The sequence below is a fragment of the Pseudophryne corroboree genome, chromosome 3, assembly GCF_028390025.1.
Source record: "Pseudophryne corroboree isolate aPseCor3 chromosome 3, aPseCor3.hap2, whole genome shotgun sequence".
NCBI lineage: Eukaryota > Metazoa > Chordata > Amphibia > Anura > Myobatrachidae > Pseudophryne > Pseudophryne corroboree.
In genome coordinates, this window is record NC_086446.1 from 205,305,348 (window position 1) to 205,317,663 (window position 12,316).

General features: G+C 43.8%; 1 protein-coding gene across 5 annotated transcripts in view; it reads right to left on the reverse strand.

Moving 5' to 3' along the window:
* The window catches only part of CDH23 (cadherin related 23), a 1,868,204-nt gene that overhangs the window by 378,667 nt on the left and 1,477,221 nt on the right, over positions 1 to 12,316 (reverse strand). For all 5 annotated transcript variants that reach the window (XM_063958779.1, XM_063958778.1, XM_063958781.1 and 2 more), the window contains 2 exons: positions 6,080 to 6,193; positions 4,455 to 4,603 (listed from right to left, as the gene is read on the reverse strand). In XM_063958779.1, coding sequence (XP_063814849.1) covers positions 4,455 to 4,603; positions 6,080 to 6,193 — 263 coding nt within the window. The remainder of the gene's footprint in view (positions 1 to 4,454; positions 4,604 to 6,079; positions 6,194 to 12,316) is intronic.

The window sequence follows — 12,316 nt, forward strand, 5'->3', positions numbered from 1 at the left end:
TGACTTCACCGGAAATACCCTTACGGGCTAGGCTATGGCGTTCAACCGTCATGCCGTCAAACGCAGCCGCGGTAAGTCTTGATACACGCCCGGTCCTTGCTGTAACAGGTCCCCTCATAGATTTAGAGGCCAGGGATCTTCTATGAGTAAGTCTTGAAGATCTGGATACCAAGCCCTCCTTGGCTAGACCGGAACAATGAGGATCGCCTGAATCTTTGTTCTTCTTATGTTTATCACCTTTGGAAATAGTGAAAGTGGAGGGATCACATAGACCGACTGAAACCAAGGTGTCACGAGGGCGTCCACTGCTATAGCTTGAGTGTTCCTTGACCTGGAACAATATCCCTGAAGTTTCTTGTTGAGGCGAGACGTCATCATGTCTAATTGAGGAATTCCCCAAAGACTTGTCACTTCTGTGAAAACTTCTTGATGAAGACCCCACTCTCCTGGATGGAGATCGTGTCTGCTGAGGAAGTTTATTTCTCCGTTGTCTATACCCGGAACGAAGACCGCTAATAGAGCGATTACATGCATTTTCGCCCAGCAGAAAACTTTTGCGGCTTCTGCCATTGTCGCTTTGCTCCTCGTTCCGCCCTAGCGGCTTACTTACGTCACTGTTAAGTCGTCCTACAGAATTAAGATGGGCAGATTGCGAAGAAGACGTTCATTGTAAATAGCTCTTAATTCAAGAATGCTTATTGCAGACAAGCTTCCCGGCTTGACCTTTTCCCCTAGAAATTCTTCCCCTGGAAAGACTGCTCCCCAGCCTCGGAGACTTGCAGCCATGGACACCAGGATCTAATCCTGGATCCCGAACCTTCGTCCCTCTAGGAGGTGAGAACTGTGCAGCCACCCCAAGAAAGATATCCTGGTCCTGGACAATAGGATTATTTTCCGGTGCATGTGCAGGTGAGACCTGGACCACATGTCCAACTGGTCCCGCCAAAACCACTCTGGCATTTGACCTGCTCACCGAATGGCCTCATAGGCCGCAACCATCTTCTTCATCAACGGAACGTATTGATGGGTTTACACTGTTGCAAATCTGATCCGACTCTGGATCCTCAGATCTCTTTCCACAGAAAAAAAACACGGAACCTCAACCGGTCAGTATCCACTCTGACACCCACCTCTGAACTTTGCGTCGTTGGGAACAACAGTCATTCCCACTGTTGAAAGAACAGTCAGAGAGAAACAACGATTTGCACCACTTGTTTCTTGATCTCGCCTTAATCTGGAGAGCGTCCCAGAACAGAATAAGAATGGCTCTTACTGTTGAAAGAGAACCATCATACCGCCATTACTCCTATGAAATGGCAATTACAATCCTGGATATCCACCCAGGTAATCCGAATGCGGAGAACCACGCATTGAAACCTCTTAGTCTTTTTTTTTTTTTTTTGAAACAGCAGAACAATTCCCTGAACCTGACGCCACTCTGTACGGCGTCACGTACTACCTCCCCTTCCAGAAGGGAAACGGCAAGATTTAATAGAAAAACAGTGAGGGGTAACATTTGTAACTCAGAATGTCCCCCCTCGGAATATACAATCAAGTCACAGGTCCTAGTCAATTCTCGGACCAACGGAAAATTAGTAGACGAGTCCCCACCAGAGTGGGATCCAGCCAGATAGGCTCAGCGACCTGTGGCGGACGTGTTAAAAAAACAGAAACCGAGATCCGGTTCTGCGGACCAAACAGGGCTGCAGAACTCTTACCTTTTCAGCATCTGCACAGAAAAGGAAAAAAGAATGGTATCGAACGATTAAAACAACTGCATTCCACCAAAGAATGCGTCCCCAACCGTTGTGAAGGAGTCTAACTCACAAGCTAGACTTACCAGTGGTATCCACCGAGATTGACTAAACTGAGGCATCCCAGTATCTCTCGGAAACAACCTCAGCAGTTTTCCCCGGCTACACCTCCTGCCGTCACGCGCCAACCTGCTGCAATGTTATAGAATATAATCAACATAAGCAACCTTACCCACACTCTGTAGGGTAATTCTATCGGATGCCTGCCTGAACAGAACACTCCCCCATGTACATGCAGTGCAAATAAGTATAGAAATAAAATATCACTTAGCTTCCTGTGTATGATCCTTTGCGACCGGCTCTGCGTCGACCAGGAGTTGACTGCCACAATGTTCTCTCCGCGTCGGGAAGAGAATAATATTCGGACTCCTTGAGAGGATCGAAAACCAACTCATCACGGCCAATCTAGAGCTTAATCAACAGAGCGACCAGCACATGAGAAGAATACCATTATTTCAGCATTCATGGATATACATAATGTAATACACAATAAAACACACATATCCTAACCATGCATATATAAACATATATATACATATATATATATATAAAACCTATACGCAAGTGGATTGTCCAGACCTGTCAGGTCCCTAGTGACAGTAATGTGTTCTGAATGTGTATGACCATGTACTGACATGCCCCAGATGTGGATCTACCAGGAACGTTATGGTCGACAGAAACTTAGTATATGTCGACAGCAGGGAATAGTAAACGGGCAAAAAATAACAATCTTGGATGGAACCCCGAGGGGTCTGAGGGAAGCATACATATACAATTTCAATAAAACTCCCCCCACATGTATCTATAAATATATATATATAGGTACAAGGCAATAACAGCCTGTTAATTTTTTTACCCAGTAAATACCGTTGATGCCGACAGGGCACCCACAAACAACTGTGTCTCCCCTAGCGTGTTCTCATTTTTAAGCACACACACACAAACCTGCTAATACTTAATCTTCCGAATCAAGTACCGTCATGCGCCGGCGAAGCAGACAGCTATCCCCACAGCAGCTTGTGACAAAGCCCTCACATATGTCGACTAACAGATAGTGGGTAAACAAACAGGGAAACACTGAATTTACGTATCACAACAAAGATTATGCGCCCCTTATAAAACATAATGCTATATGACTCCATATAGCACTAAAAAACACTGTGCCCCCCCTCCTTCTTACTATACAGCAAGCCTTGGCGGGGACCTGAGGAAAATGGCACGGACTCCGCTGTGAGGGCTAAGCTCCGCCCCTTCTCGGCGTGCTTAAGCCCGCTCAAAAAGCATATATAAAACTACATATATTGAGCTGGGGGAACCTATATACAGGGTATAACCCCCTGTACATACACATAAATAGAATCGCTGCCCAGGGCGCCCACCCTGCGCCCTGCACCCTCAGAAGCCGGTGGTGTGTGGGAGCAAAGGCGCGCAGCGCGATCGCTGCGGCACCCTGGCGGGGTGACATACCCGGTGTCCGGCCAACGAAATATGTCCCCCCGCCAGCGATCTAAGTCAGTATATGCCGCCCAGGGTGCTCCCCCCCAGCGCCCTGCACCCTGCAAGAGCCGATGGTGTGCAGGAGCAGGGAGCGCATCGCTACCGCTGCTGCTCCCTCCGTTTCGCGGCACACCGGCGGGGTGAACATACCCGGTGTCCGGACACCTAAATATGTCCCCCTGCCACAGATCCAAACCTCAGCAACATGCCGCCCAGGGCGCTCCCCCCCAGCGCCCTGCACCCTGACAGAGACGTTGGTGTGTGGGAGCATGGAGCGCAGCGTTACCGCTGCTGTTACCTCCGTTACTGAAGTCTTCTGCCGTCACTGAAGTCTTCTGCCTTCTGCATACTCACCCGGCTTCTTTCTTCTGGCTTCTGTGAGGGGGATGACGGTGCGGCTCCAGGGAACAAGCAGCTAGGCGCACGAAGTGATCGAACCCTCTGGAGCTAATGGTGTCCAGTAGCCGAGGAGCAGAGCCCTTAAACTAAGAAGAAGTAGGTCCTGCTTCTCTCCCCTCACTCCCACGCTGCAGGGAGCCTGTAGCCAGCAGGTCTGCCTGAAAATAATAAACCTAACAAAGTCTTTTAGAGAAACTCAGGAGAGCTCCCCTAGTGTGTGTCCCATCACTCCTGGGCACAAAGTCTAACTGAGGTCTGGAGGAGGGGCATAGAGGGAGGAGCCAGTTCACACCCAGTTTAAGTCTTTATAGTGTGCCCAAGCTCCTGCGGATCCGTCTATACCCCATGGTCCTTTTGGAGTCCCCAGCATCCTCTAGGAAGTAAGAGAAAAATGAACATGAAAACATACTCAGAATCAGGGTTAACAAGTAGGTCCAGATTTATTAAGCCTTGGAGAGTGATAAATTGCACAGTGATAAAGTACCAACCAGCTCCTAACTGCCATGTTACAGGCTGTGTTTAAAAAAATGCCAGTTAGGAGCTGATTGGTTGGTAGTTTATCACTGTGCAATTTATCTATCTCCAAGGCTTGATAAATCTGGGCCTTAGTTTGAGTTTCATACATTTTCATTAAAATAAAAAAAAAATGTGTTTCATCAGTCTTCCTTGATATTTTCCGAATCAGATTTTTTTCCAAATAACATTTCCATTAGCAGGCAACATGCAAACCAGTAACTTATGTACCTGTACAATGCTGCTCAATACTGGAACATTCTCTGGAACTGTGGCTTCATAGCTACTCTTCAGGAAGATTGGTTTATTATCATTGATGTCCAATACGGTTACAAGGACAGTGGCTGTGCCTGTTTTCCGATTTCCTGCTGGTCCATTGTCTGCAAAAGGTGTTACACAGACACCACACATCACTGTGTATATTCCACTATGACAACTATGTACAGTATGAACTGCAGACTATTAGGATCAAGAATACTAGTAAAACACTGAAAGTTCCTATAGAGTTCATCAGCACTGTTTATTTGTTAGTCAACACAAACCTCTATAGCACCAGACAGTCAGGGCTACACATCATACAATACACATAAACACGAACAAGTACATATAAGGTTGATGAATGAGGAGCAGACATAAGACACAGTATAGAAAGGGCCCAGGTCATAACATGCCTTATCATTACTCCCTCCCTGTAAACTGCAGCTTTCAGAAAGCTGCAATCTACAGGGAGAGGGCAATGATAAGGCAATAGCAGCTAATAGAACTAGGATCAGGCATAGGGTTGTGCTTGCAGGGGGAATAGTAGTCTATTTGGGGTATAAAAGACCACAGAGAAGGGTAAGATTTCAGAGACCACTTGAAAAGATTGAAGGTTGGGGTAGAGAGTGCTTCAGTGTCACCGAGTGAATTACATTTTAATTTCTGTTTCCAGAAAAAAGATCATTCACAGAGATCATTATCACACGTGTGTACAAATATTTGTAGACAAGATACTTATTTTAAAAGAAGACACAAACTGTGTCAAGAGTCCTGGACCATACAGTCTCTTCTACACATTGTAGATAGAAAATGTGGCACTAACCTTACTGTTACACTATTTAAATACAGATGGAAAACTGTGAATAGCAGAAGATAGAGTAAAAAAAACACAGTAAAAGTTTTTTTTGGAAGACAGTAGGCTTGATTCAGATTGAATATTCTTAACAAGTGATGGCAAGCAGGTCCCTCTTCCTCCGTGGTGCCATATTCCTAGTGACAGTGCACAGTTAAAGCAAAGTGCTCTCTAGTGCACATGTGCCATCTTCCTGAATATCACTTAGAAGATGGCACTGCTGAGGAGGAGGAACCCGCTTCCCGATCCTGCAATTACTATTTTGTTGATATATATTTTTGTAGTGGGTGCTGCATTGCCCCTGATTACGCCATGCCCCTGGCAGTATCTGGGCCCAGTGTGGCTCTTTATGGCTCTGGTCACGGCTGCAACTGTTTCCACCTCTGATTCAGGCCCAGTGAGTTTGCTGGAAGTCATGAGTGAGTCTTTCTACTCCCTACAAATAACATCTGATAAGAAAGTACTTCTCTCTCTCTCTCTCTCTCTCTCTCTCTCTCTCCGTGGCATGGAGACAGAGACAAAGGAGAAGGTCTTGTCTGAAAAAACATCAAAAACAATACTGGTGCCAGTCCTTACCGTTTGTAGCAGGTACTGTCCCAGAATGTGCAGAAAAAATAAATTTCTATATAAAAATACATTTCTACAACTCCATTGAAGAAATCATGCTGGGACATTACAAGTAGTTAGTGTGCCTTTAGGATACATTGGTGACATTACTTTCCAAGAGCAAATTGTGCTTTCTTACCAATAGCTTCCAAGATCAAGCTGTAGAAAGACATTGTTTCCCGATCAAGATTCACAACTGTTCTCAGTACGCCATCACGAAACCCAACCATGAACTTCCCATCTTGGTTTCCTCCTGCAGAAACAAATTAATTAATCTTACAAAATGACATGTGTGTTTAGTTATTACATGTTTTTAGTACATTTCAGGAATAACACAATTAAGTATTCTGCTAAATTAGCAATTTACATATTGTAGATCAACTAGTGGATAAATATGCCAACTTGCCAGAAGATCAGCACTCTTTTTCAAAAGTTCTCTTGAGACACATAACTTTAAAATTAAACGTTAGAACTTTAAACATGAAAAACTGTAAAAACTACTTTCATTCATGCAACTCAATCTCCCACTTTGGCTATTTCTTTATTAATAATCATCTCCTAGCAATGTGCTAAGCGAGTGTCATCTATAAACTGTAACACTGAGTGACCCAATGCCCTGGGAGGGCAGCCAAAAAAGGATCAGGGATGCTGACTGTAAAAGGGAGCGCACTGGAAGCAAGGATACTGAAGTATGAGAACCAAAAAGGCAGACGGCCATGTTCATGAGAGTTTACAGTCTAGAAGAGTGGAGGATAAATCTGAGAGATGAAATGCGAAAAGAATAGACAGGACACAAGATAAGAATGTGAGAAGGGCTGGGGGTCTTTAATGCACCGGGTTTTAGATCTCATTTAACACTTAGCTGCAATTTAGTGCTTACGAATGCCATGTAACAATAGCAAGTAATGTCATGCAAGTAGCATTGTGGAGCTCATGTGCCAGTCATTAAAGTTCAGTGCAAAGAGGGGTAGAGAAGTTCCCTTCTGGGCATTATTTAACAATATCTGCAGAAATCAGCTGGGACCCTCTGAGACCCACTCCGCAAGAACTCTGGGGTGAGGTGGTAATGCCACAGAGATCTATTACAATTGGGGGCTTGGTTTAAGGCCACTGGTTAATCTATTGCCACTGGAAAATCTATTCTCCCTCAGGGCCATGAGAGTAATGTTACACCTGGGACATATGGACACTGGTAATTTGATAGAGTTTTGATGTCATTTAAAAAAAAATAATCATCTCTTAAGTGGTTAAATCCATGTAGGCTTGTAGACAATCTGAGCAGGAGAATGAGGGCCTGAATCAAAGGGTGGGCACATTGACAATGTTTGCACATTATCAGATTATTCGCTTAGTGAAAAGTCCTGGAAACCACTGCGATGCATGATTTTACTTGACTGCACAACTCAGTATACTATTATGTTTGGGACCATGAGTCAAAACCATGGGAATTACTGTGTGTGTTGACTGGTAGGTGGCCTGAAGTGAGTGCAAAAAGGAAAACGTCTCATGGACGTGTTATAGAACCGTCACAGCTGTTATCTCAGTACTGCGGCTACAGAGGCCACGTATAACCAGAGTTGGGATGAGGACACTGCGCCTGCCATAGGCTGGCAGCTGTTTTATACCATTTGTTGTTGTCACCGCTTCTATTTATCAATTTCTAATTAGTACCTGTTCGTACAGTTTTTTCCTTCTGGAGGTTATTGTCTGCTGCAGCACCCTCATCAGCAGAATTTGAAAGAATAAGTACTGTATAATGTTTTAGGTGAAGCCCACCTATACTAGACACACATTCTTATGACGACTTGTATCTGTCATAATGATATTTGCCATGAATATGCTGTGGCCAGTCCATGGATCTCTGTAATACTAAACAGTTGTTGGTCTCAAGCAAATTTAAAAACCCTCATGTGAGCTGCTCCTACAGGTAGTCTTTACATTAAGCTTAACTGTGTTCTATTCTAATGGAAATTATATATTCCAGCTAACCCAAAGGTAGCATCAAATCCCAACAACCTGGACAGTTTTGATCCAAAGAGAAGCTCAATCAGCTCAGAGAGAAGTGAGGAACAGCCATAGCCATTACTTAATGGGGCCAATAGTTCAAGATAGATACGGGGCATGTACAGTACCGTGGAGATCATAGGAACACAACGGCCTCTGCTCTGTCTGTGACATGGGGCCCCTGCTCCTTGTGCTTTCCTCAGATCCTGCTCTCTGCACTGGGCCATTCATTGGCATTACTCAAAATGGTCAGTGGGGGAACCAGGGGATAACTCAATGCTGGTCTGGGCAGCAGTGGGCCCTTATTCCTTAGGGGCCGGATGCAATGCACCTGGTGTACCAATGGTAGTTCCGCCTCTACTCTGATCTGAATATGACATAATGATTACTTAGTAGTAGTAACAATATATCTAAATCCCACAGAAATTGTTGCTAATGCAGCCTCTAATAAACTATAGTGCAATGAACTGCAGTTTAGAACAAGTGATGTTACCTTATTACACAGCCCCCATTTGTGCTGCATAAGGAATCCCGTAGCTGCACAATGCTTATGAACAGAAATGAATAAGCAAAATTCTAGATTGTGCTAGATGGCGGTTCTGATTATTAATATCACATTATACACAGTATTTACACCAGCTCTGCAGAACAAGTAAGACATATGCCTTAGAAAGACATATCTGCATATATTTCCATGTCTAATTGAGTTACAATTACATGTACAGTATAAGCCAATATTTGACTCAGTCAATGCATCCCTTCCCATTCTGCTCAAGGTGTCGGGTGCTGTCATATAAAAGTTAACCCCCCCCCCCCCCCGCCCTTCCCCACCAAAAAAACAAAACAAAACAACAACACATATGTAAGGTATATATTGTATGTACTTTTTTGTACATAGTACAAGAATTTGTACCTTAAGAAAAAAAAATTCTAAGTTGATGTCCATAGTGTGTTACTGATTATATAAATTAGATAGATAGATAGATAGATAGATAGATAGATAGATAGATAGATAGATAGATAGATAGATAGATAGATAGATAGATAGATAGATAGATAGATAGATAAGACATAATCTGACTGGTTGTGAACTGTAATCTCTGACTAAAGATCTTGTGAAATTCTAAGGCACAGAAACGTATATAAGCAGCACTGCACACTGAAGAAGCCAGCATGCTCACTTCCTTCACAAACTCGTTATGGAGCTCAACAGGGGCCACTGGAGAGTCATGATCTTCTACAACTACATGAGTGGTCTGCGACAGCTGGAGAGTTCTGACTGACTGCAAGTTGCTTATGGGGAGGAAGCACTATTCCGAACAACTGTGTTTGAGTAGTTCGCAGAATTTCGCCATGGGAGACGGTCAGTGGTGGGATTCAAATTAATTAACAACAGGTTCTATGTCCTAATGACCATTTTAAGTATACCGAAAGGTAGTTTAATAATTCATGCATTTAATACTCAAATAACACCCATTATTCGTTATGCCACACACTGTAACGCCAATTACATATTATGATACACACCGTTATGGCCCTGACACCATTTTATGCCCACACATAATAATGCCACTTACATTGCTAGGGGTCTCCTGTGCGTTGCCAGGGGTTTCATACGTGTTGCTAGGGGGTCTCCTGTGCGTTGCCAGGTGTTTCATACGTGTTGCTAGGGGGTCTCCTGTGCGTTGCCAGGGCTTTCCTGTGTATTGCCAGGTATCTCCTGGCCGCTGCATCAGTAAAGTGGGGAGGGTGGGTGCGGGCATCAGTGGTTACTGCTAGCCCCCGCAGTAGATTGAGACACGCTGGGGGCTGTGGAAGCGCTTCTGTACCATAGTAGGGTAAAAAAAACACCCTCTTAAAATGCCCGCCGCCGAGGAGACAGGCGCTAGAGGTCAAATGTGACCTCTAGCATCTGTCTCCTCCTTGCCGGCGGCCATTTTTGGTTGTTTATTTTTTCATTGCTATGGTACAGAAGCGCTTCTGCAGCCCCCAGCGCGTCTCAATCTACTTCGGGGGCTGCGGGGGCAAGCTCTACTGGGGTAACGGAATCGGCGCCTATGCTGGTGGCGCTCATTAGCAAACGGTTCTCAGAACCATACCTAACATTAGGTATCGGTTCTGAAGAACCGGTGCGAACTGGCTGAATCCCACCACTGGAGACGGTCCTTGGAAGATAAGGAGCACTGACCTCTCATTGAGCACAGCGTTGCTTAAGTACAGGCCATTGGTGAGATGGACGCCAAGGTGACCATGGCCCAAAGAGAAAAGTCATCTCATCTGGATCCATCTGCTTGAAATTCCATGAAAAGCTTGGCCTGAGCAAGATTTCTAGATGCTGCGTGCCCCATAAGCTGACTTGAGAGCAGAAGGAGGCTCTTGTGCTGCAACATGCTGCAACATGCTGGCCAGCTTTGATGGCGGTCACTCAAAATCTGTCTGTGAGATCACCAGTGGCGATGAATCTTATCTACAGTTTCTACCTCGAGAACACACAATAGTTGGAGGTGTGCCACCACAGAAGTTCCGACATTAGCGCAGCATGGCCACGCAGATGGTGGTTGTTTTTGTGGCCAAGACTCAGCATGTAGCTACCATACTACTCGTGCAGCAGTGCACTGTCACTGGTATGCCAACCAATGCCTACAGCAAGTCATGGACGCCATTTCCAGTCGCCATACAAGAACTCACACTCATGGTGCCCTTCTACATCACAACAACGCACCTGCCCACAAGTCCAGGAAAGTGGTGAATTTTCTGACCCATGAATGCATCCAGGAGCTTGGTCATCCTCTGTACAGTCCAGACCTGGCCCCCTGTGACTTCTTTGTGTTGCCACAAATCAAGCGCAAGATGCGTGGGATTCATTTTGATTCACTGGAAGCTGCAATGGAGACCTTCATCCAGCATGCAGAAGACATACCTGGTATGGGTTGGTCCAGCTGCTCCACCAAACGGCTTGTGCGCATTATATATATAGACAAAAGACGGTACCCAGCTGCGCTACAAAAAACAGAAGCAGCACCGCTAGAAGAACCTCCTGTTAGTCAGGTTCACAAAAGGTAACAGATAGAAAAACAAATCTGAGGGCGCTAGAAGTGTGGTACTGTTTGAACAATTGCTTATCATTAAAAACAGTTTTTAGTTATAAAGGATTTTATTAATGAAAATACAGAATAAAAACATATACAGTCTTTGTATACTTTCACATGGATAAGTCTTCAAAAGTATTCTCTTTTAACATTCAGTTTCTTTTGTAAATAATTACATAGATTACGGAACAACAGAACAAACCAACGCTTTTCATCCCTCAGTTGGACTTCATCAGGGGTATTAGATCAAATGCTCAAGATTGAAATGAAGGAAACTTGAATGACACTTTATTTAGACCAATTTACATGGAAATGATACCAGACTATAAATGGTTTGGTGAAATACAATATGGTACGGCTCCGTGATGTATAGGAGTCCTTATTAAAATATGACGTATCCCGCCACACACGTCTACTGAACTTTGAGAGTTGCACATGACCCAGATTGCACGCTGCTATTTATTGTGCCCTGAAGGCCATTTTTATATCAAGAAGTTCAGTAGGAGATAGTTGTGACCTGTGTCCCGGGGAAGCTTTAATTGTGTGGCGGGATACATCATATTTTAATAAGGACTCCTATACATCACGGAGCCGTACCATCTTGTATTTCACCATACCATTTATAGTCTGGTATCATTTCCATGTAAATTGGTCTAAATAAAGTGTCATTCAAGTTTCCTTCATTTCAATCTTGAGCATTTGATCTAATACCCCTGATGAAGTCCCACTGAGGGACGAAATGCGTTGGATTGTTCTGTTGTTCCGTAATCTATGGAATTATTTACAAAAGAAACTGAATGTTAAAAGAGAATACTTTTGAAGACTTCTCCATGTGAAAGTATACAAAGACTGTATATGTTTTTATTCTGTATTTTCATGAATAAAATCTTTTATAACTAAGAACTGTTTTTAATGATAAGCAATTGTTCAAACAGTACCACACTTCTAGTGCCCTCAGATTTGTTTATATATATATATATATATATATTCATATTCTTGTACAGTCCACACTCTAGCCTTGTATATTAACTGCTGGGGTTGCATCCATATATAGACATGTGTCGCCTGGACCAGTCCATTCAAATGTAGTAATAAAGTACCAGGAGCACTCACCAGTCTTCATATGCCTTTTTTTTTATTGTTAATAGCATCAGGAAATCAGCATAGGGGTTCTACTATGCTGATTTCCTGATGCTATTAACAATAAAAAGGCATATGAAGACTGGTGAGTGCTCCTGATACTTTATTACTATATATATATATATATATATTTATATATATTT